The 27,908-nt window shown below is 41.2% G+C and overlaps 1 protein-coding gene across 4 annotated transcripts in view; it reads left to right on the forward strand.

Annotated features, from left to right (window-relative positions):
• LOC108707828 (immunoglobulin-like domain-containing receptor 2) overlaps positions 1–27,475 on the forward strand; it is a 157,202-nt gene extending 129,727 nt beyond the window's left edge. The window contains exons 4-10 of one of the 4 annotated variants that reach the window (XM_018245849.2): positions 3,895–3,951; positions 15,787–15,933; positions 16,356–16,526; positions 17,885–18,001; positions 18,716–18,917; positions 21,771–22,398; positions 23,730–27,475. In XM_018245849.2, coding sequence (XP_018101338.2) covers positions 3,895–3,951; positions 15,787–15,933; positions 16,356–16,526; positions 17,885–18,001; positions 18,716–18,917; positions 21,771–22,398; positions 23,730–23,765 — 1,358 coding nt within the window. In that variant the 3' untranslated portion in view covers positions 23,766–27,475. Of the gene's footprint in view, positions 1–3,894; positions 3,952–15,786; positions 15,934–16,355; positions 16,527–17,884; positions 18,002–18,715; positions 18,918–21,770; positions 23,311–23,729 lie in introns of those variants that run through there. The other 3 variants (XM_041581429.1, XM_018245848.2, XM_041581428.1) reach the window with 3 other exon arrangements.
• Positions 27,476–27,908: the final 433 nt, after the last annotated feature.

The following is a 27,908-nucleotide window of genomic DNA, read 5'->3' on the forward strand; positions in this document are numbered from 1 at the left end:
AAACACAATTCAGGGGAATACCAGAGCTAGATTGGCAGCCATGTGTCACAAAAAAAAAAAAACACTACTGCAAGTCAGGGGCCCTGCATGGGGATCAGGGGGCCCATTGGGGGATATGGGGCCCGGCATGGGGATTCAGGGGCCCTCATTGAGGGTTCAGGGGCCTGCATTGGTGGGATATGGGGCCCGGCATGGGGATTCAGGGGCCCTCACTGGTGTCTCAGGGGCCCTGCATTGGTGGCTCAGGGGCAGTATGGGGTTCAGGGGTCCGCATTGGCAGCCAGGGTCACAAAAAAAAAAAAACACTGCTGACCAGGCCCTCTGCAAATCAGGGGGCCCATTGGGGGATTCAGGGGCCCTCATTGGTGTCTCAGGGGCCCTGCATTGGTGGCTCAGGGGCAGTATGGGGTTCAGGGGCCTGCATTGGCAGCCAGGGTCACAAAAAAAAAAACACTGCTGACCAGGCCCTCTGCAAATCAGGGGCCCTGCATGGGGATCAGGGGGCCCATTGGGGGATATGGGGCCCGGCATGGGGATTCAGGGGCCCTCATTGAGGGTTCAGGGGCCCTGCATTGGTGTCACAGGGGCAGTATGTGGTTCAGGGGCCCTGCATTGGTGGCTCAGGGCAGGGCCCTGCATTGGTGGCTCAGGGCAGGGCCCTGCATTGGTGGCTCAGGGCAGGGCCCTGCATTGGTGGCTCAGGGCAGGGCCCTGCATTGGTGGCTCAGGGCAGGGCCCTGTATTGGTGGCTCAGGGCAGGGCCCTGCATTGGTGGCTCAGTAAGGGGTTGGTGGCTCAGGGGCAGTATGGGGTTGGTGGCTCAGGGGCAGTATGGGGTTGGTGGCTCAGGGGCAGTATGGGGCCCTGCATTGGTGGCTCAGGGGCAGTATGGGGCTCAGGGGCAGTATGGGGTTGGTGGCTCAGGGGCAGTATGGGGCTCAGGGGCAGTATGGGGCCCTGCATTGGTGGCTCAGGGGCCCGCATTGGTGGCTCAGGGGCCCGCATTGGTGGCTCAGGGGCCCTGCATTGGTGGCTCAGCGGCAGTATGGGGCTCAGGGGCCCGCATTGGTGGCTCAGGGGTTACATTGGTGGTTCAGGGGACTTACCTGCTTGTGCTGGCGTCTTCTTCTTCCTCCAGGAGGGTCTTCTTCGCCGTCCGTTCGCCGTCCGTTCGCCGTCTCCAGGAAGCACGTCCTCCTCCAGCGACGTCCTCGATCTTCTGACTGCAGGCGGCAGTCGGCGGCGGCTTAAATAGAGTTGCGCCCGTGCGTACTGACGTCACGCGTACGCACGGGACGCAGCTCAGTGGAGAAAAATGCAGGGCAGAGTTAGGTCGCGGCCGGGCCCCCTGGAAGCGGGGAAATCCACCGGGCCCGGGAGGACTGTCCCCCCAGTGACCCCCTGATGGCGGCCCTGACTATAGGCACCATCTCTCCTTACTATACCTGCTATCCCACAGTCACACTCCCTTCCCAGAGACTATTATCCACTGTTACTATAGACACCATCTCTCCCTACTATACCTGCTATCCCACAGTCACACTCCCTTCCCAGAGACTATTATCCACTGTTACTATAGACACCATCTCTCCCTACTATACCTGCTATCCCACAGTCACACTCCCTTCCCAGAGACTATTATCCACTGTTACTATAGGCACCATCTCTCCCTACTATACCTGCTATCCCACAGTCACACTCCCTTCCCAGAGACTATTATCCACTGTTACTATAGGCACCATCTCTCCCTACTATACCTGCTATCCCACAGTCACACTCCCTTCCCAGAGACTATTATCCACTGTTACTATAGGCACCATCTCTCCCTACTATACCTGCTATCCCACAGTCACACTCCCTTCCCAGAGACTATTATCCACTGTTACTATAGACACCATCTCTCCCTACTATACCTGCTATCCCACAGTCACACTCCCTTCCCAGAGACTATTATCCCACTGTTACTATAGACACCATCTCTCCCTACTATACCTGCTATCCCACAGTCACACTCCCTTCCCAGAGACTATTATCCACTGTTACTATAGACACCATCTCTCCCTACTATACCTGCTATCCCACAGTCACACTCCCTTCCCAGAGAATATTATCCCACTGTTATTATAGGCACCATCTCTCCCTACTATACCTGCTATCCCACAGTCACACTCCCTTCCCAGAGACTATTATCCCACTGTTATTATAGGCACCATCTCTCCCTACTATACCTGCTATCCCACAGTCACACTCCCTTCCCAGAGACTATTATCCCACTGTTATTATAGGCAGGGGTGCTTCGCCAATGAGGCAAGTTGAGGCTGTCGCCTCAGGCAGCAACGCCCCACTAGGTACCAGGGGCAGCAAAAATGCTGTTCCTGGTACTTTAAGAGCGAATTTCCAAGGGAAGGGGGGCAGCAGCACCTGCTGCTGCCTCAGGCGGCGGAGGGGCCAAGATTGCCCCTGATTATAGGCACCATCTCTCCCTACTATACCTGCTATCCCACAGTCACACTCCCTTCCCAGAGACTATTATCCACTGTTACTATAGGCACCATCTCTCCCTACTATACCTGCTATCCCACAGTCACACTCCCTTCCCAGAGACTATTATCCACTGTTACTATAGACACCATCTCTCCCTACTATACCTGCTATCCCACAGTCACACTCCCTTCCCAGAGACTATTATCCAATGTTACTATAGACACCATCTCTCCCTACTATACCTGCTATCCCACAGTCACACTCCCTTCCCAGAGACTATTATCCACTGTTACTATAGGTACCATCTCTCCCTACTATACCTGCTATCCCACAGTCACACTCCCTTCCCAGAGACTATTATCCACTGTTACTATAGACACCTTCTCTCCCTACTAAATCAGTAAACAAAGTAGGCCGACACGCAATATAATTGAGCTTCCGTGCATTTGTTTTGCCGATACAGTTTGATCAGCTGACTTGCTGCATGATTTTGTTGTCTATATTCCACATAATGAATAGCTATTATTTTATGCAGACTTGAGTCTAAATCAGCACTTATGCGATTTATGTTCTCTTCCTTCATTGCTTCCTAAAATTTCAGTAATGTGAATCATAAACTGTCAAAGATGAATTTCCAGATGACTGTTATAGTTTAGCTCTCCCTAATGTAATGTTATTTTACTTGCCCAATTAATGTATCTGATTCTGTGATTACCATTTAATTGTCTTTGCAAGTTGCTGGATTTGTCTTGAGGATTCTGCCAGTCCTTACTTAATATACAATATATTGTCTTCCTATTGTTCTTATCTGTAAATTAATTGCTTTCGTGAGCCTTCTTCTGCGCTACTTGCCTGGAGGTTACTCTGAATATAGACAGAAGGAAAAGACTTAAGTTCTAAGAGTTGTGATAGAAGTGAGGTTCTCTGGTGGCTCTAGAAGATGAAGTCAAACGCTGCTGTAACATCATGAAATGTTGGACCACCAACTGATACCAGAACACGTCTGCATTAAGGGATGATAAAGGAATGGAAAGTTGACTCTGCAAATTATATTTCTCTTGTGCCTTCCAATGGCATTTATGTGTTTGCATCTCGTTTATCTTGCTTGCAACAGGGCCAGCCTTTGAGGTGCTCCAGATGAAAAAAGGAGGACTGAACTGTTCCAGACTGACAATCTTTTTTATACATAGTATATTTTATATATAATCTTGCTAATAAGTAAACCTTAAAGTCCATTGGATGTGGTACAATATCAGACTGTGATTATATCACACTTTATAATGATTTTTTTTCTAATTATCACCACCCGAATGCTGGCCTTCACTTTTATAACTGCACTGCTCTGTAATTCCTATAGAGGGCGCCTCCTGTACTAACTACTCTATCTTTTCTTCTTCTTCTCTCTTCCAGGCAAGACAGGGCTGCTTGCTGATCTCTTGCCCAGTTTTGAAGTGGAAATTATGCCAGGTACCCAGTGTCTCCCTCTCTCTGTATCTGCAGATCTGTTTCTCATCCATCTGTCTCTCCATCTGTCTCAGCCACCCTCAGCCAGGTCAGGTTTTACTTGTAGGTCCGTCTGTTATTATTGCAGTACATGTTGGATGGAAGGTGTAGACTGTTCTTCGCCCAACGCGTATTTGCTTTTATGGGATGGAAGTGCACTTAATAGTCAAACCCACGTCTGGTCATTATTCATGCCAAGTCAGCAGAGCGAATTAACATCATGAGACACACCTTGGAGGTCAGACACACAGACAGATCTAGAAATGCTCACAGTACTAATCTATGTACAGCTTTATTTTGTGGAGTTGAAAAGTTTCCTGCAACATGTAATGGAACTATAAACCTGTTTCTGTGTGTGTATATGTGTATATATATATATATATATATATATATATTGTTTTGTATTATTCTGTATCAGATGAACTTCCATTTGATCACATCATCAAACAAGTGGATCTTTGTCCTAGGTGGTAGTAGTTTGGCTTCAGTACCAGCAGGCTTTTCTTGAAAGCATTTATCAACCAGTCCAATCAATATCTCTCCAAATTATAGTACTCCATAAGATACCAAATTGGACAGCAATTGTCCAGCAATATCAGCCGTTGTCCTATCAAAGACCTGAGGAAACATCTCAAGGTGGCCATATGTCACCGATAAAATAATACAATAACAATTATTTGTACTGTATGTGTATGCTGGCTCACTGATATCTTTGTAATATAATTATGGGTCAGTGCAGGTTTAAACATTTTTTCTGCCAGTGCACCATCTGTCAGTTCATTGGCAGAAGAAGAATTGAAGAGGAGCTTCACTTCCAACTATTCTGATTGTTCATGTACTATGAAGGAACAATGAGAATGCAGCTGTACCTTGTGTAGCCCCGTTCATACCCTCCACCCAAATGGCAAGTGGGCCAATCACTCAGAGAGTGTAGAACACTGGCCCATGTATGTAGTAAATGACCCAGCCCAGAAATGGCCAACACTGTTGCCTAGAAGAAAAGGAATTGACTTTATGTTTACTGGGGCAATTGTCTTCAACCCATGGCCATGTTTCCTATATTTATGGATTGATATCCTGAACCCTTGGCATGTGGTAGTTACAATGTTTAATAAAATGAACTGTAGCTCAATAAAAGTGCATCAGGATTCCATTACATGGTGACTAAACCTGGCACTGTCCAACATCTTCCATGCAGTTGGCAGATTATGTGTTATGTTGTGCATTTGAGGAACAGATTATATTAAAATGATTAGGAAGCCTGTGGAGCTCTTGAGAACGTTGGGTGGCATGGAGATCGCTTGGAGGGCCACATCTGGTCTGTAGTCCTCTAGTTAGACTTCATTCCCACCTTGTTTAGCTCAATGGAGCCATGAACCAGTCCTCTTTGGCTGCATGAAGAAGACTATTGCTTGGCAGCCACCCCTGGCTCTCAGCAGATACCAAGTTCTGATGGCAGATGACTCTGAATGAAAAATATGACAACTTGATGAAAAATATTAATTTCATGAGATGATTTCATTCAGCATAAACTTTTCACAATATCAGATTTGCTCATTGACTGCGACCGCGGAAACAATATCAGAACGTTCTCCTTTGATTCATCTCAGACAATGTGGCCCATCAATAATGCAGAGAGTGGCTTCTCACTTTTCATTACAATGGGCCACTTCATCATTAATGCGCGGCTATAAAATATTCATCCGGCGGCAGCAGCAGTGTTACGGGGCTATTGTCATACACCGGGAGCCAGATGGTTGATTTCCACCTGAGGGTAATTGAAATGAATAGGAATATTTATTAATCCCCTTCCTACAAACCCAGCCTGCATTGTTATCCGTAGGAATTTATATGACTCCAGATCCCACAATCCCTTGCATGTTCTGTGATCAGACCAGTAGGAAGAATAACTGTGCAAGGAATTGTGGGAACTGGAGTCCTGGCTGGAGGAGGCGGTCTACTGTCACGTTGTTTTGATGGTACATGTAGTCAGGACCAGCGGTGCAGACAATAACAAAAGAAAACACATATTGCTGTGTTTAGTAAAAAGTGGGTGAACTAGCGTTTTGAACATTTACAAAAATTTTTTTTTACAATAATTAAAAAAAAAACTCTCCAAAGGTCCCTATATCTCATCACCTTCGAAAAAATCCGCAAGCAAGATAGACCCCCTGGGTAGACCTATTGTTATAGGGATTGGTTCTGTAGGAACTTTGTGAATTAATAGATGACTTTTCTACAGCCTCTACTTCTGAGGTTACCAAAGATAGCGGTCATGTGTTATATGTTTTTGAATGATTTAATTGGCAACCTGGTTTTAAGTGATGTTACCTCACTCTACTCCTGCATACCTCACAATCTTGGCTTCACATCAATTAAATATCATGTTTATTGTTATATGACAAAACAATATTTATTTTGGAGTCCATTTTGTTTTTGCTCACACACAATTATTTTCTTTTTGACCAAAAATATTATCTCCAATGTTGCGGCAATGAAATGGGTGCAAAATTTGCTCCCTTCTTTCCTAATCACTGATCTTTTGGATTGGCTGTCTGTAACATGGTTCTAATTGGTCCTTTTTCCTTTAAATATGTCTATATGTTCAGATGTCTGTCAGCCTATGACTAAGTGCCCGCAAGGCATGAAACGTGTATGGCTCTGCTGAGATTTTGTTTGCTTATATAAATACTCTTTTTGACTGCATCAATCTCCGGAGTGTGGTCTGGTTTGTGCCAGCCTATCACTACACATTATATATTGTTTGCCTCCCTGAGCTGAAGGTCTGTGGCTTGAGCACCTGGACCCCCATCATTTTTGGTAAGTTAACTCTTATCTCATGCCAAGCTTGCCACTGAATGTCTCCTTAGAATCAATTCACTATGGTCTCCAATTAGTTAGGCAGCCCCTGGGTAATATATTGCCGCCTGAGGATGGTGCAAGAGATTCCTGAGAAAATGATGGTGCTCTAATGAAAAGTACCCCAGGCCGGTGCAGTTAGAGATGTGCCAGACAAGTTTCCAGATTAGCAAATAAGAGTCCCCAGTGGGTTCCTAACTCAAACTTCACCCACTTTCCAATAACCTTTTCCCCTTTTAAGGCCCAAGACTCCAAACTGTTCCATCAATATATAGACAGTTGACAGTGATGTGTGATCACTTACATAAAATGATTCTGAGAAGCTTATGAAGTTCTGTTAGGGACCCATATAGGGTGTGTGGTTCAGCTTTAGTCTATATTTTAAAAAAGGAGACTATAAGACATGGCAGAAGCAGGAGAAGAGCAAACCAAATTAACAAAGGGGATGTATGACCACCCAAGGTGTTTTTTGCAATGTTTGGGACCCTCACATCTCTTAACTCCATTACTAGTGATGTGCATGTTGACTTTTCCTTGACCAACACCCGACCCTAACCTGACTGCTTCCAACCCAACCTGGCAAGTCACCTCTGTTTATAGACCCACCACCAGCAGCTTGCCCATGTCTGATGTCACAAATGGGATGGGACTGGGAAGAGTAGGCGATCACGACCCAAGGGTTTCAACCGACCACATCACTACTCCAGACTTCATCTGAAACATAATAAACACATATTGTAAGGTAAGTAGGGTTAAAGCCCCATGCTCTATCCCAAAACGCCACCGAGGAGCCACCCAAACGCTTCCCCTCAGGATGTACAGGGGAAAATAGAGTTTATTATTTTCTGAAAAATAGCCGTTCCATTAAAAACTAAAATTCTAGAAGAAATATTGGTTTCAGGCCCTCTAACCTCAATGCAGCCAATTAGATTTCCAAACTGACTGTGGATTGGTGACATTGCCCCTGCTTCTCCGTTCCTCCCAGTAGGGGGCAACACTGTGACAAACAGAAATGCCCCAGGCACAAAGCAAAACTGAAGAAGCTGCAGAGAACTTACCGACCAGGACACAACATCCGGCTTTTATGTCGCTATTAAACCGCGTGATTCATCAGCGTTGCCGGCACTCCAGCTAATTGCCTATTAAAAATACAATTTCTTTGTGCATCTGTCAACTAATGGAAATTACCCTCAATACCATAACTCATTAGTCTGTAGTACTGAAAAAATAGCTTTGTGGCGCTGGGGATGAAAATGGTTTTGTCCTTTTCACTAGTTCCAGCCAAGCACCTTGAATTAAAATTCACTGCTTTAATAAATGTTTGTTTTACATCACCAGAGCAGCTACACTGTTTAAATTAGTCCCCAGAGAACAGGCAGAATAAAGTATGGATTCCTTCTTAACAGGTTCAGAGCTTCTCGTGTAGATATAATATTTCTCTGCTACAACTTTACATATACATTTGAATAAGAGCTGCCATGTTGCTTGGCTGAGGCAGTTCTTCCCCTTTCGTGCCCTTCCTTTTCTGGGAACAATAAATCTCCTCTGTGTTGCCAGAAAATGAAGATGTTTAGGCGTTGTCTCTCATCTTCCTAAGCCACACGGGAGCCACCTGACCTACCTGATAAAACTGATAAAACTCCCGCCAAGGCAGGGGCTGGTATAAATTTACCAGATATGTAGTTGTTGGTTAATTTGTAATATCCTTAAATTTAGATATTGGCCAGCCCATCCAAGCCCTAGACACTCCCCAGTATTTCCATTTCTCTTCTGAGATCTTCCCTCGATCCACCCTTTAGTGCCCTATATTAACCCTCTGCCCAATCTTTGCTCCACCCCTTATTTTGCCTAGTCATGTGCTTTCAGAAAGAGCCTGCACTTTAGGATGGAACTGCTTTCTGGCAGGCTGTTGTTTCTCCTACTCAATATAACTGAATGAGTCTCAGTGGGACCTGGATTTTACTATTGAGTGCTGTTCTTAGATCTACCAGGCAGCTGTTATCTTGTGTTAGGGAGCTGCTATCTGGTTACCTTCCCATTGTTCTGTTGTTTGGCTGCTGGGGGGGAGGGGTGATTTCAAAATTATATATAAAAAAATCAGTTTGCTCTTTTGAAAAATGGATTTCAATGCAGAAGTCTGCTGGAGCGGCACTATTAACTGATGCGTTTAGAAAAAAACATGCATTCCCATGACAGTATCACTTTAATCTAGTCCTGCCCCAAACTCGGTCTAAATTTACTTAAACTACACCACTTTCATGGGCACATTGCAGGACAGTTGCACCATCTGAACACATGAAATTGTCTCCACTTAATCCACAACCCATAAATAGAAGAAGATCTAGGGGTCTGATTTACTATGCATTTTGCATCTCATTGCACCACTCATCATAAGTATCATCTGAATTGAATGATTACAAAATGTTTTTCTTTAATGTACGGAAAATTAATAGACACAGCACACCAAGCAGCTTTAGGACTCTAGAAGTCTCAGTAGGGATCCAGTTTGGTTTTCTTCACCGCTCAATCAGTAAATGCTTCTGGTTGCTATGGGATACTAGAACAGTAGCAGACTTTGCACCTTTGTCTCCCATCATCCCTTAATAGATGGTATAAGACCAGTTATCTGAGCAGACTCAGTACAAGGTTTAGAGCCCAAAGTGGGGCATCAGCAGAGTCTGAGGAACATGAATGAAACCGAATGTGTCTCCAGTCGCGGAGGAAATAACAGCTTTTCACAATTAAACGGCACGGCCCTGATTGGTTTAATGAACACTGTGCGGCGCAGAAGGTTTTTATTATGTTTAAACTGGCTTTTTAAGCCTCTTGATGTACATTAATGAGGCCTTTTTCTGCCTGCAAAGAACTTTTATTTGTCCTCCCGGCCTCAGAGGAGAAATATCCCCAAATTTAGTTTCTTTTAATTCTCTTAAAGATAATACTTTGTTTTATAGTAATAGCTGGATTAAGGCATGGGACACAAATACTCTGGTATTAGCGCTATGTCCTCATTACAAGGGAACATTACAGATGGAAATTCAGCCTTCAGACACTGATGGCTGATGCGTTTCATGCAGTAGATTGGAAGCAGTTACTAAACTCTGTTACTTCTATCTTGGTACTATCATATGAACCCTGTGTCCTTGCAGATAACACACATAGCTGTTTGGAGTCACAGGGAATTGTTCTTTCAAATTTAGATGAAGTTATTTACCTTTATGTGGAACATCTAGGACAGTGGGACTTTACCTCTAGAGGACCACAGTTAGGATGAGACTTGGGATTTTGTTTCTTCTGAAAGCCCATGCTGAATGTCAGTTAAGGTGAGATTTTGCTGTCCTAGATACTCCTGGAGCAGGGTCAGAGGCTATGTCTGAATGTTGGACCTCAAAGGGCAGCTTTAACTGTGATAATTCTAGAATCAATGATCAAGGAGCTAAGAGATAAAACTCTGTTACTATACTGGACTACATACAAGGAACGATGCATGGATGGGAGTCTGCTGTTGATAATAAGAAACCCCCTGTCCCCTATCTGTTGTTTCCTAATACTGGGATGGGAAATATTGTCCATTAGTGGCCAGATACCCTAATCCTGAATGCATTGACCAATCTGGCCATTCCGTAACAATATGGTCTCATAGGCAATTCATTTCTGGTCCATAGATTTCTCGTGCCATCAAAAGATTTTTTTAGTAAGATACATAATTGCCATGCGTTTTTTGACAAACACTTTGGTATTCGAAGCCTATCCTACTATAGTTTAAATTAAAATTTATTTTATCTTGCCTATTCATGGAAGTCTGTGAGTACATGCCAAAAAGAAAATCTTTTATTGGTGTTGGATTTCTCAGGTCTGGGGCATGTGCATCTGGATCCCATGACTGGTGAGTTTTACTCCATAGTATACACTATAAACTGTGCACAACAGAGTGGGATGCACTTTCCTTCTGGGTCTCTGTAAATCTAGAGTTTTATTTGTGCTCCATGTTTGGTGGTCTCCTTCCCTGACAAAAGTAATGTCTTCACTTGTTTCATCGGTAGCAACTTGTCTCCGACTAGTTGGGAAGACTCCATTAGGAAGTAATTGGGAAGACTCCAATAGGAAGTATTCGGGAAGACTCCCTTAGGAAGTAGTTGGGCAGACTCCATTAGGAAGTAATTGGGAAGACTACATTAGGAAGTAGTTGGGAAGACTCCATTAGGAAGTAATTGGGAAGACTACATTAGGAAGTAGTTGGGAAGACTCCATTAGGAAGTAATTGGGAAGACTCCATTAGGAAGTTGTTGGGAAGGCTCCATTAGGAAGTAATTTGGTAGACTCCATTAAGAAGTAGTTGGGAAGACTCCATTAGGAAGTAATTGGGAAGACTCCATTACTCATTACTCCATTACAAGCGTTGGTGACTTATTGTGTTGGTTGATCTTATTGGGGCAAGTAAATTAACTATACTCACACTATTTGGATCCTACTAATTCCTACAGGAATATTTGAAGCAAACTATTGAGTCATCCAGTTCCCAAAGACAGTAGGGCTCACGCCATGTGAGGTCTGGGATGAACCTCCTGACTCTGCTCTTTGCACGGAGTCCTGAATTTTTGATTCGGAGCTCCATGTAAAGAGCTGCTAGCCATGGGGCACAACTGTTTATGAAATGAGCACTATGGGGCATGTTTTTGCACCCCTGGGAGCAGGCAAGGGTTGATGATCTGTGGGTTCTTTCAAATGCCAGAGGGGCTGATGTAAGATGCCATAGACAGTTACTATTTATTGGGCCTGTGGGGGCTGTTTGGGCCTCTGTATCCTTGAAATGCCTGGACCTATTTTTAATCCCAGTCCAGGCCTTGTTGGGAGCCTCCATTGCTGGCTTGTGGCAGCCCCAGACATCAAACAAGCAATCAATGCCTCTATCATGTTATTTACCTGTGCAACTAATAACCATGAGCCTCCCATGAGATGAGCTGAGGAACTCTCACCTACCCCCCCCCCCCACCGGTGTAGCCAACTCCTAACAGAAGTTCAAAGCAATCTTGCACTTGTGAAATACTGAGTCGATTTCAGAACCCATCATGTTACAAGGCGGGCGTTTCCTGTTCTGAAACCGTAATTTGAGATGGCTCCGTTCCATACTATGGCATCACCAGCACCGTCTGGCCAACAGGTAGCAAATAAAACTTCCTCTTACCTGTGCAACGAGCACAGACTGACTGGTTGTGCCCCAGGTCTCAGATAATATTACAAAATATACTTTTAACATCTGTATTTGAGTGAGTTTATTTTTGTGATTGTATTAAAGTTTTATTGTAATGCTATTGGCACATTTTGTGCCCAAAAGTAAAATGTAATGGTCAGTCCGGTGCAATAAATTCTACTTGCTGATTGGTTGCTATGGGTTACTGCTCTTGGGCAAACTTGGAGGCCCATTTATCAAAGTCTGAAACTATCTCATTATTTTCGGAAAACGACTTCGTCCAAATCCGCATGGGGTTTTCCCCTTATTAACCAATACATTCTCCTGAAAATTTCTTGTGCGGGTGAAAACCAGAAAAATTCATATGGTAAGAATTCTTCAGATTTTCTACATGAACTTTTCTGATTTTTACCACAAAATCTTTGATTATTGCATGAAACCCAGCGCAGATCAGGATATCTTCGGGACTTCTCCCATTGACTTATATACAACCTCGGCAGTTCTGAGATGTCGAATTCAGACTTTTTCCATCCTCGGGGGATATAATAAATCCTGAAAAATTAAAGGTTTTTTTTCCACTAAATATTTTTTATATAGTAAAAAAACTGGAATTTTTCTGGTTTTTGGCATTCAGCCTTTAATAAATAACTTATCACATACACAGAAGAACATCAATGCAAGGCAAGCAATAGTTATATAATTGTGACAATATATTTTTATATTTCCACTGCTCCTGAACAGGTTCATGTTTGACCCCCAAAATTACAATTCTGAGCTGCATTGAGGCTTTGTTTTTGGCAGCCACTGTGGCTTCCATCTTGTATTCCACCCAAGCAATTCCATATCAATAATGCCAGCATTGGCCTCCGTAATGGGAGGCTGCTCCTTTCTGCAGAGTTGAGAATTAAACATGCTCCACACCTTGGGCATTGGGTTAGGGGGTCACTGAGAGGAATCCAAGAGTATCAACTTGACATTACCCCATCCTTTTAACCCACACGGGGAGTCACCTGTACCATTGGGACCCATCTATAGGATCTGATATCATACATGTTAGGGGTTTCCTCTAGATAACCCTACCTGAGAGAAACTCAAACCATGCAGGTATTGTAGTTCTTAGCTTTCCTTATTATTTGTTCAAGAATCCTTCTGAAAATGTAAAGGAGAATTGAAGATAAAATTGCCAAGTTCCCCTACTACATTATTTTGTATTTTTAACTCCAAAAGCTGTTGCAACCCCATTGCATTAAGAATAACTGTGTCCGTCCCCCCATCAGACACACTGAACTAAAATAATCACCATTAACCGCCGGCAGCCATGGGAACACACAGTCTAGCAGTGAAAGAGTGAAGCATTTCAACACGGGATGCTGTATTTTCCAACGTGTAATTATCATTATTGATGCAGAAGAAAAGAGCACATATAATCACTCGGGCATTACTAAGCAACAGGATAAAAAAAAAAAAAAAAAAAAGTCAATGCAAGAGCTCACTCTTTTGCTTTTAATTTTATTATTTAATACACGGAACAGAACTCATATAATGAAGCAGTGGAGATGACTTTATTGATGATTTTGTAGCAACACCATTAGTTTTTTGTGTATGTGCTTAGAAGTCTTTGGACACTTCACATGCATATAAAGAGCGTGGCATGCAATTTAAGTTAACAATTCTGTTTCTGCCCCTTTCCCCCCACCTTCAACCCTGTGCTTTACCTTCTAACCTTGAACCAAGCTCCCCCTTTGCTGTGAAGTGTGGAGGCACAGGGGTGGTTCCAGGCACATCTCCACTAACTAAAATACACCAGCAGAGAATGTACCCCATGTACTGTCAGCCTTAAGAATGATGCCTGTGATTAGCAAGAAGCCATTGAGTTCATGGGTAAAACAAGAGTATGGCAGGGGTAGAACAGGGTGTAATTGATTGCAAAAGATGCAACTGGATTTCATGGAATCCAGGCTGATGTCTCCAACTCTTGATTCAAGCCCAAAATTTAGTCTGGACATTAATTTGTACTTAATAAACCCAGCCATGACTTCCTGGACCTGCTTCTGTACTTCACTGCTGTGAGTTTTGTACTGGGAGTGGAAGTGGTGACGACTGGCATGGTGGCATGTACCTTGGCATCTTCCATTTCTTGAAGCTCCAATAAAAGCAGCTGGAGAACAGGCTATGCTAAAGGTGGCCATAGATGTACAGATAATATTGTACAAAACAAATATTATCGGCAGAAGACTTGGATATTGGTCAACTTGTTGGGCTGGATGGAAAATTTTGATCGGGTGCCTTTGGAGGCACCAAAACATCAGCCATTCTGAATCGTCAAGATACAGGTAGAAAGGTGGCCATGGACGTGACAATTACGATCTTTCTTGGAAAAGATCTTTCCAAGAAAGATCATTCATTTCAATACACACGTGTAGAGCTGAATCGTCAGACATACAGGTAGACACAATATAATTCTACCTGTATCTGATGATTTAACACTTACAATGGACGATGTTTCGGTCCCTTCAAAGGCACCCAATTAAAATTTTCTGTCCAGCCCGATCGACTAACCGACCGATATCCAAGTCTTCTGGCGATATCGGTCGGCTCTTTTCCCACCATACAGGCACTGAATATCGTACAAAAATCTGTTTTGTACGATATTATCTGTTTGTCTATGGCCACCTTAAGTGTCACATGAAGGCAATTCTCTGGTGCCACTGTGTATGGTATTCTTAATGTACAAAAGAATATTTAGACATGTGGTTGGGAGTTTATGAAGGACTGGAAGTAGGGTTTGGTTGTTGAAGCTGAGGCAGATTTGTGCCCTGTAGTATATGGTCCGAGGCTAGTATCAACTTGGCTCTAAAAAATATCTCATGAACTTCATGGTTGTGATTTTCAGGCATGGTTCCGGTGTCTCATATACCATGTACCATAAAACCTATAGAGGAACTCTAGGAATTTTGCCTCATGCGATTATTTGCATGAATGAGAAATTTGTTCAGCATTCACAGCTTTTGATGCATCTACTATAGCTTCATGGAGTGGTAAAGAGCAGCCTAACCTAACATACAAGTAAATGATATCCTAGGACTGCTTTGTTCCTCAACTTACTCCAGAATCTGCCTCCAGCTTCTCCTGATTCATTTTTAGTTCGCAATAAAAAAGACTATTATATTTCAGAATAACAGATTTCTTCTGTATTATAGTCGGTACTAGTATCTGATGGGCAAAAAATATCCATGTGAAGTGACCTTGAGGGAGAGAATCATAAGGAAAACGGTAACTACTTACACTAAGGGTGCCAAAAGGTTGGGAGTCGTACAAAAGAGGAAGTTATTTTCTTTGTGAATGAAATTTATAAAGAGATTCCATTGTCTCTGGCTGTGCAGATTTGGTCTTGGTAACTTCTATCCTAAATTCAGGGTGGTGACCAATACTAGAGCATAGCAAGTTCTAAGAGAGCATCCAAACACCATTCAAGGAACCTCATACCCATTATATGCAAAATTAAAGCCTTTAAGATAGTCATGGGGGATTTAGGTATGAGATCTCACCATGAGAAGACACCAGCCATTATCATGTATCACCACCCAATAAATGTATGATGTATGGATAGTATTGTCTACATGTTATTCTCTTATATGTTATCCTCACAATCCCATTCAATCCTTCCCAGTGTGAAATCAAGGCTTAAATCATTTAGAACGCCATGATTCTAACTACAATGTTTAGCAAACTCATATTTGTAATCCTAGAGTGGGTCTTTGTCTGCCTGGTGATACTTGGGACCTTCCTCTTCTTTGCGATGGTGGGAGTCTGCTGGTGCCAGTGCTGCCCTCATAACTGCTGCTGTTACGTGCGATGTCCGTTTTGCCCAGAGACCTGTTGTTGCCCAAGAGAGTGTAAGTATCTGATAATCCACATGGCATTGGTAAAGGTGGATAATTTATGTCTGAGTTTAAGGGATATCTAGTCTCAACCATGTATGTCCACAAAGCACATTGTGCTTTGTATGAGAGGTCCTTAAGTTTGCTCATAACGGGCAGAGAAATACAATAAATCTATGTGAGCATATTTATTTCCTTGTACTTAAGTCTTTTTAATGAATAAACCCTGTAGACTTCCCATCACCATCTGCTGATTCCCGTATTGCTGGTTTAGAGCCAGAACTGGACTCAGAATTGGGCATTGCACAGCACATATACTTGCACAGGGTTCCAAGAGAAACAACATGGGATATGGTACCAGCATTAACCGTCTATTAATATAGAGATTCATTGCCAAGATTTTATTCTGCCCTAACGCACAGTTTGGTTCCTTACAGTATATGAAGCTGGCAAGGCTGCCAAGGTGGGATACCCCCCTAATGTCCCAACTGCCTGTCCACCCTACTACATCTCCACTATTCCCGTGTCTCAAGTTCCAACCTGTAGAGTAATGGATAAACAGCATGTTCCGCCTTTGGTACAGAGCGACTCGCTAACAGGACAAAACGGTAATCTGCATTTAAATAAGATTCACAGATATTCACTATGATCAGTAGGATTTATTGTAGACTACGTTGATTATTGGATGATTACATACTCTCTATGTAGGGAGTATTAGCCACCCATCACTCATTGTCACTTGCACTGCAATTCTTCCAAACATTCAGTTAACAAAACTCAAAACAGTCTCTCCAGTTGTCTCACTTCTTGTGGTTTGACTGCCCGGCACACCACCGCTATGTCAGATACTTCACACACCTACATTCCAGCTACTAACTTCTGTAGTTCCTCGTTAGTGCCAAATAATCCTCAGATGTCTACTCTATCCTCTAACTTCTAAAGTGAGCTATTACAGGACTTGGATTTACACATGCTAAAATCATATTCATGTGGGTCCTTGACCCAACTTAATCCTTGTTGAATGTTCCATTTCAGACTTTCCAACTATGTTTCTTCCTGGGGTCTCCTGCTCCTTAGCACCAGTCATGTACAAAAATATATAGCAAGGCTTTTCTTCCCAGTTTATGCATTTTAATACCTGTCTTACTTGAGCCTAGAGCAATCTCTAGCTTCCCAAAGTCATCTCCACCAGGATAGGAACCTCCTACTCCCACCCATACCATACTGGAGCCTAGAGCAATCTCTAGCTTCCCAAAGTTGTCTCCACCAGGGTAGGAACCTCCTACGCCCACCCATACCATACTCCAGCCTAGAGCAATCTCTGGCTTCCCAAAGTTGTCTCCACCAGGGTAGGAACCTCCTACTCCCACCCATACCATACTAGAGACTAGAGCAATCTCTAGCTTCCCTAAGTTGTCTCCACCAGGGTAGGAACCTCCTACTCCCTCCCATACCATACTGCAGCCTAGAGCAATCTCTAGCTTCCCAAAGTTGTCTCCACCGGGGTAGGAACCTCCAACTCCCACCCAGACCATACTGCCCCCCCCACTAGCTAAGGCTTTCCCTAGTGGGTCTAAATACTAAAGAGAGAATAGAAACCCATTCAATTAACCATTATTATCTATCATCTATCCATCTCTATCCCTCTCTCTCTCTCTCTGTGTATCATCTATCAATTATCACTCTATCATCTATAAACCATCTATCTATCAATCAGTCTCTCGATATCACCTATAATCATCTATCATCGATATAGTTATCATCTAGTAATAATCAATCATCTATCTATCGATTGGTCAATCTTCTAGGTATATCGGTCAAGAATAGGACCTTCTGTTGGAGATTGCTTGGCTTCTAGCACAAGTGTATATAGGAATTAATGTCATGATTTATTTTTTCATATAATATAATTTTCAGCAAAAAAAAGATCCATAAGAGATTTCTTTCATTTATTTCCCCCTCTCAGCTGTGCGTAAAGGGTACAGGATCCAGGCCGACAAGGAAAGAGACTCAATGAAAGTCCTTTACTATGTAGAAAAAGAACTGGCCCAGTTTGATCCGGCCCGACGAATGCGGGAAAGATGTAAGAATGAAATGCTGGGGCATTTGCAGCTGATTTGACTGTGAAAGATTTTATTTCATCCACAAATTTTCTGGGTTCCGGAACAATGACTTGTGTGTGTGCGATTGAGTCATCCCATAACTTGGCTGACACCCACTCATTGACTCATCCGCTTTAACTGCTTCTGTGTCTTCAGCTGCCTATTGTCTTGTTACCAATGGTAATATAATGCGTTTAGCATGATCCCAATATATTTTCTGAAAGAGGGACACAGAGTAGGCTGGGTTTATATAAATAACTACAAGGAAAGTTCATTTGAACAAAGGAAGAAGGAGGGAGGTGCAATTTCTAGACTGCTGAATATTTACTGTGGAGTTTTTAAGTTTTCCTGAGACATTTCAAGCATTTTATCCTGAAAGAGTTTCAGAAATGAACCCTCTTGCCTATGAAGAATGGAGCATAATCATAAGTGAAGCATGCTATATGAATTGTATACAATGGTGATAACACCATCATTCTCAAAAAGGTCCATGTTATCCCCACCATTCTTTTCCCAAAATTAATTCATGGCAAATTGATCAGTGTCGATTAGGAATAGTGCCTTCTGCATCTCTTATGTTCTTGTTCTGTAGAACCTTATTATTCACTAATTACCTTTAGACAATATAACATCCATTTATTAGAAGACGTCTTTCGTTATCTGTTGTAACAACTGCTCTGTTGTTGGGTTTTTAGACAGTCACACGATTTCAGAGCTGAGTTCTCTGCACGAGGACAACGTACATTTAAACCGCTCCTATCGGCAAGTCCGAAGGAATCCGTTACCATCCAGTTGCAACGCAGATGGAGATGCAGAGTACTGGTCTGGCGTTGTTGGCTCTGCAAGACCTGCAACCTACTCTAAATTCAGGGAAGACAGGGAGAGCTTCAGAAGTAGGTAAGTATTAAATATTAGGGATACTGTTGGTGTTCATATATAATTCGGTGAATGTTAGAACGTAGATGTGGTCGACTTGAGGTTTACTTTGGTGGCAATAGGTTTGCTTTCTGTTCTGAGTATATGGAATTATATAGTGAATAAAGTACCCCCTCTTGTAAAATATAAGGATATTATAAGTTACTGAGGAGTTTCATGTCCATATAATGACACGAAGCCGAAGGCCGAGTGTTTTTATACATGTCATGGAACTCCGAGGTAACTTCTAATATCCTCATATTTTACAACTGGGGGTACTTTATTTATTATAATACACAAATCTCAGTGAGTCATGTGACAGAAATTACATCAGAACTCACCGTTTATAACTGATGACATCAGAACTCACCGTTTATAAGGATATAATTTACAAGATATTCATAGCTTTTGTGTATTTTATATATATATATGTATATGTATATGTATATATATATATATATATATATATATATATATGCATAAGAAAGACCAGCAACAGAGGATTTTTTAGTGAATAAAAAAAAGTGTTATTGCATGTATAACTGACATGAGAAAGTCACCTTGAGAAAGGTCCCAATGGGAAACGTCACACCGGTTATTCATGCAATAACACTTTTTTTCATTCACTAAAAAATCTGGTGTTGCTTGTCTTTCTTATTTATATGTATACAATACACAAAAGCCATGAATATCCTGTAAATTATATCCTTATAAACGGTGAGTTCTGATGTCATCAGTTATAAACGGTGAGTTCTGATGTCATTTCTGTCACATGACTCACTGAAATTTGTGTATTATAATAAATAAAGTACCCCCAGTTGCAAAATATGAGGATATTAGAAGTTACCTCAGAGTTCCATGACCTTCGGCCTCGTATTTTTATATGGTCATGAAACTCCTCGGTAACTTATAATATCCTTATATTTTACAATAGGGGGTACTTTATTCACTATATAAATTGTTACCTTTTTCTAATAATAAAACAGTAGCTTGTACTTGATCCCAACTCAGATGTAATTAATCCTTATTGGTGGCAAAACAATGCTATTTGGTTTAGTTAATATTTAAAGAAGAAGGAAAGGCTGTTTGCACTTGGGGATGTTAAATATTGGGCACCCCCAAGTGATTGTATTGAGTCGACTTACCTGAAACCCCTGTTCGGTGTTCCTATCAGCAGAAAACTGCACCAGCCCAGGGTTTTTCTAGCGAGCACCACAGAGAGATCCTCTTCCGTCTTCTTCTTTCTTCATATTTCCCAGTCAAACACATGCGCAGAAGAACAAAATAGCCGACTTTTTAGTTAAAGTTCAGCTTTTCATTCTACTGCACATGCGCAACCGCGAGAAGAAAGAGGAAGCAGGAAGATCTCTCCGTGGTGCTCACCGGTGCAGTTTTCTGCTGATAGGAGCACCAGCCCGGGGTTTCAGGTAAGTCAATACAATCGCTTGAGGGGTGCCTAACATTTGGCACCCCCAAGTGCAAACAGCCTTTCCTTCTCCTTTAAATGATTTTTATAGACAAGTTATGGAAATCCAAATATCCCTTATCTGGAAAAACCCATGTCCAGAGCATTCTGGATAACAGGTCCCCACCCTGTATGTATATGAAATATTATGATTAGGTATTTGGCCAAATGCTGTTCCCAGCTTACATATTACATCAATGAGTAGAATAGAACGATATGTCACTCACTATTTGAACTATGGAATACAGACTAGAGGTTCTCCTGGATTCCCCCACTTGCATTGAGTCCTCCACATATTTCCTCCTCTGAGTTACCTTTTGCTAAGCTATACCTAATCCTTCCCACCCAATGGTCCACTGAACCTCTCAACCTGCCATTCAGAAGTCGTGATTCTTCTCATAACTTCCAGACCTGTTCTATCATCATCCCAGTACCAATTATCTGCTATTTATAATGAAATCTTAACTGTACTCTATGTGATCTTGCCTTGAGCTTATAACGGTAGTCTCCATGCTCTAGCCTATAGCAAAATGTTAATTTTTTATGTAACTGCTCTTTTAATAACCAGTGAACTCTCACAGTATTCCATACAGCCAACTGCTTCTATTGTATCCTTGTTCATTTATCTTCCCTTTGGTTTTATTCTCCAGATATAGGGCTTATTATCTGAGCTCCATATCAGGGGAATAATAATTAACTGTTCTTAATTTTTTTTACTTATAATAAGTTAAACAAATGTGTGCTTTTTTTCTCTGTAAGAATTCATGCTTTTGAATATTGGCAATGTGATTCAGCAAGGTCACAAATTGCCTGTCTATTGAGGGGCTATCACAATAGCAAGAATGGGACCTTTTTGTTCTAACCATTTTTTGATCCCCCGGGCCATTAGAGTTTGGATCGAGATCTGACTCACTGAATTGCTTTGAGTCCATTTGCCAGCTCAGAATGGGAGGCAAGTGGAGCTCCCTTCAATTCTAGGTCCTCTGATGACCTCCCATGTCAAGCATTGGTAGGCGTCCGTGGATTCTGTATCAATAAACTTATATCATTCCAATAAAATGATGCTATACAAGTGATGGTTGGACATCTGAAAAAAGCCAGCTTAGCAGGCCATGTTTTGTAATATCGGACCTGGTCATATGGACCTCTCAACACAGGTTTATATCCATTTCTTTACAAAATGGTCTTAAGACCAACATAAAAAAGGGTCTCAGAAATAATTAATCAAACCAAGTGAGATGTATTTTTATGCAGCGTCTGAGATTGTTTACATTCATGTGCCATCTATAAAAAATGTGTAGAGTATTTGCTCTAGAGTATCAATGAACAGAATGTGTTATTCCACATGTATTATGCTTTTCTCTCCACAGCCTCCAGAGACCGACATCTGAGGTCTTGGAAAGAAAATCGTTTCCCATGGCAATCCAGGCCGTGTCCACCGATGAGTTAGCAGGATTTACAGACTCTTATAAGCAAAGGCCACGGAGGGCCGACAGCCGGGGACCTGGACCAGGACCGCGGTTTGAGAGGTCTGAGACAAGGGGAAGATCGTTGTATCAGGACAGCTCTTCAGATGAATATTATGGAAAACGAAACCATGGAAGAGAACTTTTTTCAGACAGTGAAAGAGGCTGGTCTTTCAGCCCTTCTCGAATACGAGCTGCAGAGGACAAGCATCTGCCCAAACGGATAACCAGGATGGGCCAGAGCTATGATGATGCTTATCTTAGCAGAGTTCTTGAAAGGAAATCGAGGGGTCTTGAGGACACCACTGTTACCCCCTCCAAACTGAGCTTGCGGCAAAATTCAAGTCGCAGCTATGGTAGATCTCCAACATTGAAGACTGGAGACAGCAAAGACCTCAAAGTAGAGGAAGAAGACTGCCTTCCTCCTTACAGTGAAAGGGAGCTTGCAAGGGCTCTCCCATTTCATTCAAGAGACCACTCCTATCTCAGCGCCTCAGACAAGAGGAAGAAAAAGGAGCAACCCAGTAAAACAGTGAGAAAAGCCTTCTTTTTTTACATGAATGGGTCACAGGCCAAGTGGGGTTGGCGGGCATTGTCAAAGATTTAAAGAGTGGGCGTATGTGTGTGTGAGGACGTGACAAGCTGATTTACTGTGCCACTTATTTTTTAGATGTTTGTGAATCATTAACATGGGACAGACTGAAAACAATGCATGCTGTATAAAGACAGCTCTGTAATTTACCTATCGTCTGAGCGCATTTCAAAAGGGGACGTGTTCTTGTCCACTATTTGGGTATGTCAATAAAAAAAAAAAAAACAACTATGGGCTGTTCGGAAAATTCCATGCTTTTGACATTGGGTGTTTAAATCTGTTTTTTTTACATACTGTACATTAAGACTTCGGATGTAATATCTCTTGTGCAGGCCTGGTTGCAACTGGGACAATGTTCGAGTGAAGAATCTTTGTAAACAAATAAACAGATTTAACATGGGATATGCAGCGGTTGCGCTCTTTAAGGTCACATGGTTGTCAATCTCTTGTTATTCTGCACAGATGTATAAAAAAAAATTTAACTCGACCAGAAAACGTTCCTTCTAAATATCCGAAAGGGCCTCTATCTAGCCTCTTAACTTAAATAAGAAAAAAAATGGGGTTTTAAAGCTGCTTTGACAGAAAGACATGGGAAAAAAGCGGCTAATTAATGTCAACATTGGAATTTTAGAACTGTATTCAATTTCGAAAACATCTATATAAAAAGATTATGGCTATTTTTACTAGTTACTGGTGTTTTGTAGTGATGTTTAATTTACACGATGTTCAAGGGAAGAGGCAATAACTTGTTTTTTTTATGTCTATCACTAACAGTTTTCCAAATAAAAAAAGAAATTGCATTCATCCAACTTAAAAGCTAATATATATACCGATATATATTTATATATACCTATATATATATACATATATATATATATATATATATATATATATATATATATATATATATATATATATATATATATATATATATATAAAATCATTGTCACTCTATGTGTAACCATGTCATCTCATGAATCACTCATCCCCCATATCCCAGAACAGCCCTTCTAAAATAAAGATGGCGTACCCATGGTGTTTGTTTGTTTCCACCTAAAATCCACCAGGATAGCACATTTGTATCCTTAGGAGTACCATGTACAAGGCTTAAATGTAGACAGTAAAGAAACACAGTGTTCGACACCTTAACATTTTACTGGACTGGCATCTCAGAGAGTTCAATTTTTGTCTTGCGCCCCAAACCCAAGAGAGTTTATCATTTCCTTTTATTTTGTCATGTTCATATCTTACTGTCTATTATTTTTTGACAGGGTGATTTCCCAAACAGGATGTCCCTCGTTGTCTGACATCGTTAAAGACTTAAGGAAGATTCTGATTGGAGGAGGCACTGAGGCAGTCCCGATTACGAATGACAGATCCACGGAAGCCCTTCTTGACGTGGAAGATCCTTATATAGCCTGTTTGCCCACAGGATAGGAGACCCTATGCATGGGCCTTTAATTTGGAAGCAATGGTCTCCTGAGAGTAGCCTGCCCAATCTCAAATGGACCTTAGTAAATATAAAACCGGAGGCATAGTGGAACAGCAAGAGTTGATAGCTTCCACTAGTTCAGATTGTGAAAAGCCTTAGTATATAAACCATAATTAGTACACCTAAATCAGTATTAAAGGGGTGCTATCTGCCTCTGTTCTCCAACATTCCTTATTTCTCTATCAGTCTTACCTTCGTACTATGCGATCTCTTTGTGCCTGTCATATTGACACTGTCCCCTATAGGGTCCAGTGACCAATGTCTCAAGTGGTTATTATGACAAAGATACAGAATGGCTTTATATATTTCCATATGAGTGTAACATACCGATATCTCTTCTAATAAAGACACTTTTTGGCACCCAGACAATTATATAGGTAATTATTGGTAGACATTGACCATGTCCATTATTAATTAATTAAGTTTGGTGGCCTGTAAACTATAGATGGAGCAAGAGACATCCAAAAGTGATGACTGCTTAGCTTTAGATGTCAAATACATTAATATGGCTCGCAATTTTATTTTTATATAGGATTCCAGTTGACCCATACCACCAAGGTCCAATGTCATGGTCAATAGTTTTGTTATAGAGGATCAACTCAGTCGAATGTATGTTACACCATATTGGATCACATAAAGTTGGGATCTTTTTGTCATAGTTTCAATCGCAAAGCATTTGCTTATCTTTAAAGCTGCTTACCATGTTCCCTGGCTTTTTGGGGAAACATGAAACCTCTAATTTCCCCTTTCACCTTTTCAAACACTTCCTTTCTGTTTCCGTGAAGTATCCATACAACCATTTTAAATCATTTTCTTTTGTTGTCGTTGCTAGTAGTAGTAGTAATAGTAGTAGTATTGTTACCTGAATTAGAGTTTTACCTCATGTTTGAGTTTTCTGAATGATGATTGGCTTTGCCATAAACCAACTGAGATTTAAAAAAAAAAAAAAAAAGTATACGATTATCTGTAATTTGAATGTGTTCTGTTATATTGTTTTCTATTCTGTCTTGATGCTTTTGGGTTTTGTTTAAATGAGGTTGAGATGCTCACACCCATTGCTCCTTCTAGAAGATTCTGTGTGATAGAAACATTGAATATCCAGATGAAGAAACCTTCAGGTTCAGCCAACAGTATTCCACTCCTCAAATTGTTTACATTGCTGCATGATTATACTGATGGGTTGTTTTTTCCTCATCTCCAGGGTTGATTGGTTAGACCTCTTGGTAACTGAACAGGTTGACTTTCCAGGTTAAGTCTGGAAGTCTTACATATCTGTGGCACACTATGGGACACAATTCTTGTCACCATTTTGCCTCCCTTTCAGTGCTTTGATCTTGTGCTTGAGCTTTTTTGTCCTCTTCTTTGCATTTCTCAGCAGAAGAATACAGGTGGGCCAAGAGATAATTCAGAAGGGTCTTCTACTTGACTGCCCATGGTGGCCATAGAAATCTAAGGATGTTTATGTTCTTTTAAACAGTCTGACGATATTTGTACCTAAAATGTGGTTAAGCAGAAGATAGCCAGAAGATAACTATAGGACAGCCAGAGCTACCGCCAGTATAACTTTGGCTTCATCTGTAGATCATTGCAAGGTCTGCACACAAAGAGATACTGAATTATGAAGGTGATCTACCTCTGTATAATATAAACACCTACGTTTCATTATCTGAATTGGTAGCACCAAGATTGCACACATTCTGCTGCTTGCCTACTGGAATGCCAAGCTTTACTTTATGACCAATAACCTGAAGCAACAACATTTCTCAGGCACTCAACTTCTATTCAAAATGCACTGTTGGTATATTTAAGAAGACTAGTCACACTGTTTATTAAAAATAATAAGTACTAATATGCCCATATAGAAGGCTCACCATGTCACTTTGGTTCACACCTCACAAGGAACTGGGGAATCCATACGTTCTCTTGCCTAAATGATGCTCGCTGAAGTATTGTAGACAACAAATCCTTTGTAAAGAGGAAAGGCCATCACCATAAAGTTCTAGATCAGTGGTCACCATGGAATCCCTGAAGGAGTCAGACAGGGGGTTTATGTGTGTTAATGTGACTTCTGCATACAATCTAAGAATTTAAGAGTTTGTACTTGGACCTAAAGTGTAACCATTCAATCCAAAACCTTCTAGAGTAAGTCTACAGTCATAGGCTCTGATCAAAACATTACTATCTATCCCTTTTTTAAGACCCATCTACATTTTGGACAATATCCATATACTACATCTCAGTGATCATTGGTGATTCTGCATTATGGTGAAATTGTATATAAATTATAGAAAGGTGGTGTTCCTTGATCTGAAAGTTCTACCAAACCACCAATAAAGTGAACCATATCTTTTTGTGTTCTAGATAATGTAAACAAAAGACATTTGCGGTTTACATTATCTGAAAATTCTGAGCCTATAAAGAGTTTGTCAATATACCATGACTTTGTATTAGGAGTCCTTCTAAGTTCCTTCTTGTAACGTGATGGAGATGCCTTCAAGCCATGTAAACCTCAGACGATTCACAAAATGATTGGTTCTTCGGAAATTTTGGTGCAGAAAGTTCACCTTAGACAAGTTCACCAAATGCCAATGGATAGTAAGTAATGAACTGTAACTCTTTACAGGCGCAGTCTTTTTAACCAGCGTAAGAACATTTAAAATAGTAGACCTCCTGCCTGATCCGACCAAGAAGTTTATGTACCATGAAAAAGTCTTTTTCCAAGCCACTTAATATGACTATACCTGGACATGATCCGAATATTATACACAAGCCTATTGGTCTGTTCTCTAGAACTCCCCGTAGACCCTTGCCAGCCATTCCAAAGATGAACCCTACAACTCTACTACATGTACTTTATTTTTGTATAATTCAGTGTAGGTGAGTTTGTTGTTGGCAGTGCCAAATATAAAGGTCTTAAATGAATATGTAACGAGGTGCGCATGTTTATTAATGAGGGGATGAATCTACCCCCTGTCTCAGCATACAAAGGGCTTGATTTATTTTATCAATATGCACAGGTAGTATCTTCCATTCAGTTTTCCAATGTAGATGGTAAAATGTGAGGGTGTTATTGTGGCCTTTTCTACATATTTCCATTGATACAAGTAGGGGGTTCATATGCCATGTCACCTGTTCATGACCACCAGGGGGAGCTGTTCTAGTCGTCTCTTCAGGGGCCGCTTCCAAATATGCAGATAAGGAATCTTCTTTGAGCACAATGTCGATAACCTCATCCTTCGTTGAAAATGGGAGACAAATCCTGATATTTTCCCCGAACAAAAGAAAAGTTGTATTTTTTTGTATAAATTTTGCCATTTGCAGTGTTCTCTAAAAAAAACAAACAAAAAAAGTACTGTGAATCGTCTATACAGTTGCCTTTCTGCTGATATATCTGTTCTGTTTTTTTCTTGCTGTATTAAAGACAAAAGGTTGATCATATTGTTATTTTTATTTTTGTTATAGTACACTTGTATTTTTATTCCTGAGCTTCAACCGTTTGTTGTCATAAAATGTGATTCAGTTTCATTGGCTTCCACCTGTCTTATTTCCCTGCCAACAGGAAAGAGCGTTCTCAGAGAATTGTGATTAAAAAAAATTAAATTTAAAAAAACAAAAAGTTGATGAAACATTTAACAGTAGAGCATGAAAAGTCAGATACATTTTCACCAGCATCAGTTTTTCCCCCCTCTGTATTTTCACCAAATTTATAAAAAAAAATTAACCTTTGTCTTCGTTTTTCTCCGCAAAAGTTTGGGCAGGTCTGATAACTAAAACCATTAAAATTTATGGTCAAGTCATTAAAATTTATGGTCAAGTTAAAAAAAGAAAAAAATCGGGGCACATGAAAAAAGACATGAGAAATTCTTCATTTATGCTGGATACATTCTCACAGTGAAATATAGAAAGTGGATCGCACACTCTGGGGCAGATTTACTAAGGGTCGAATTTCGAAGTATAA

This window comes from Xenopus laevis, chromosome 2L, assembly GCF_017654675.1.
Source record: "Xenopus laevis strain J_2021 chromosome 2L, Xenopus_laevis_v10.1, whole genome shotgun sequence".
Lineage (NCBI taxonomy): Eukaryota > Metazoa > Chordata > Amphibia > Anura > Pipidae > Xenopus > Xenopus laevis.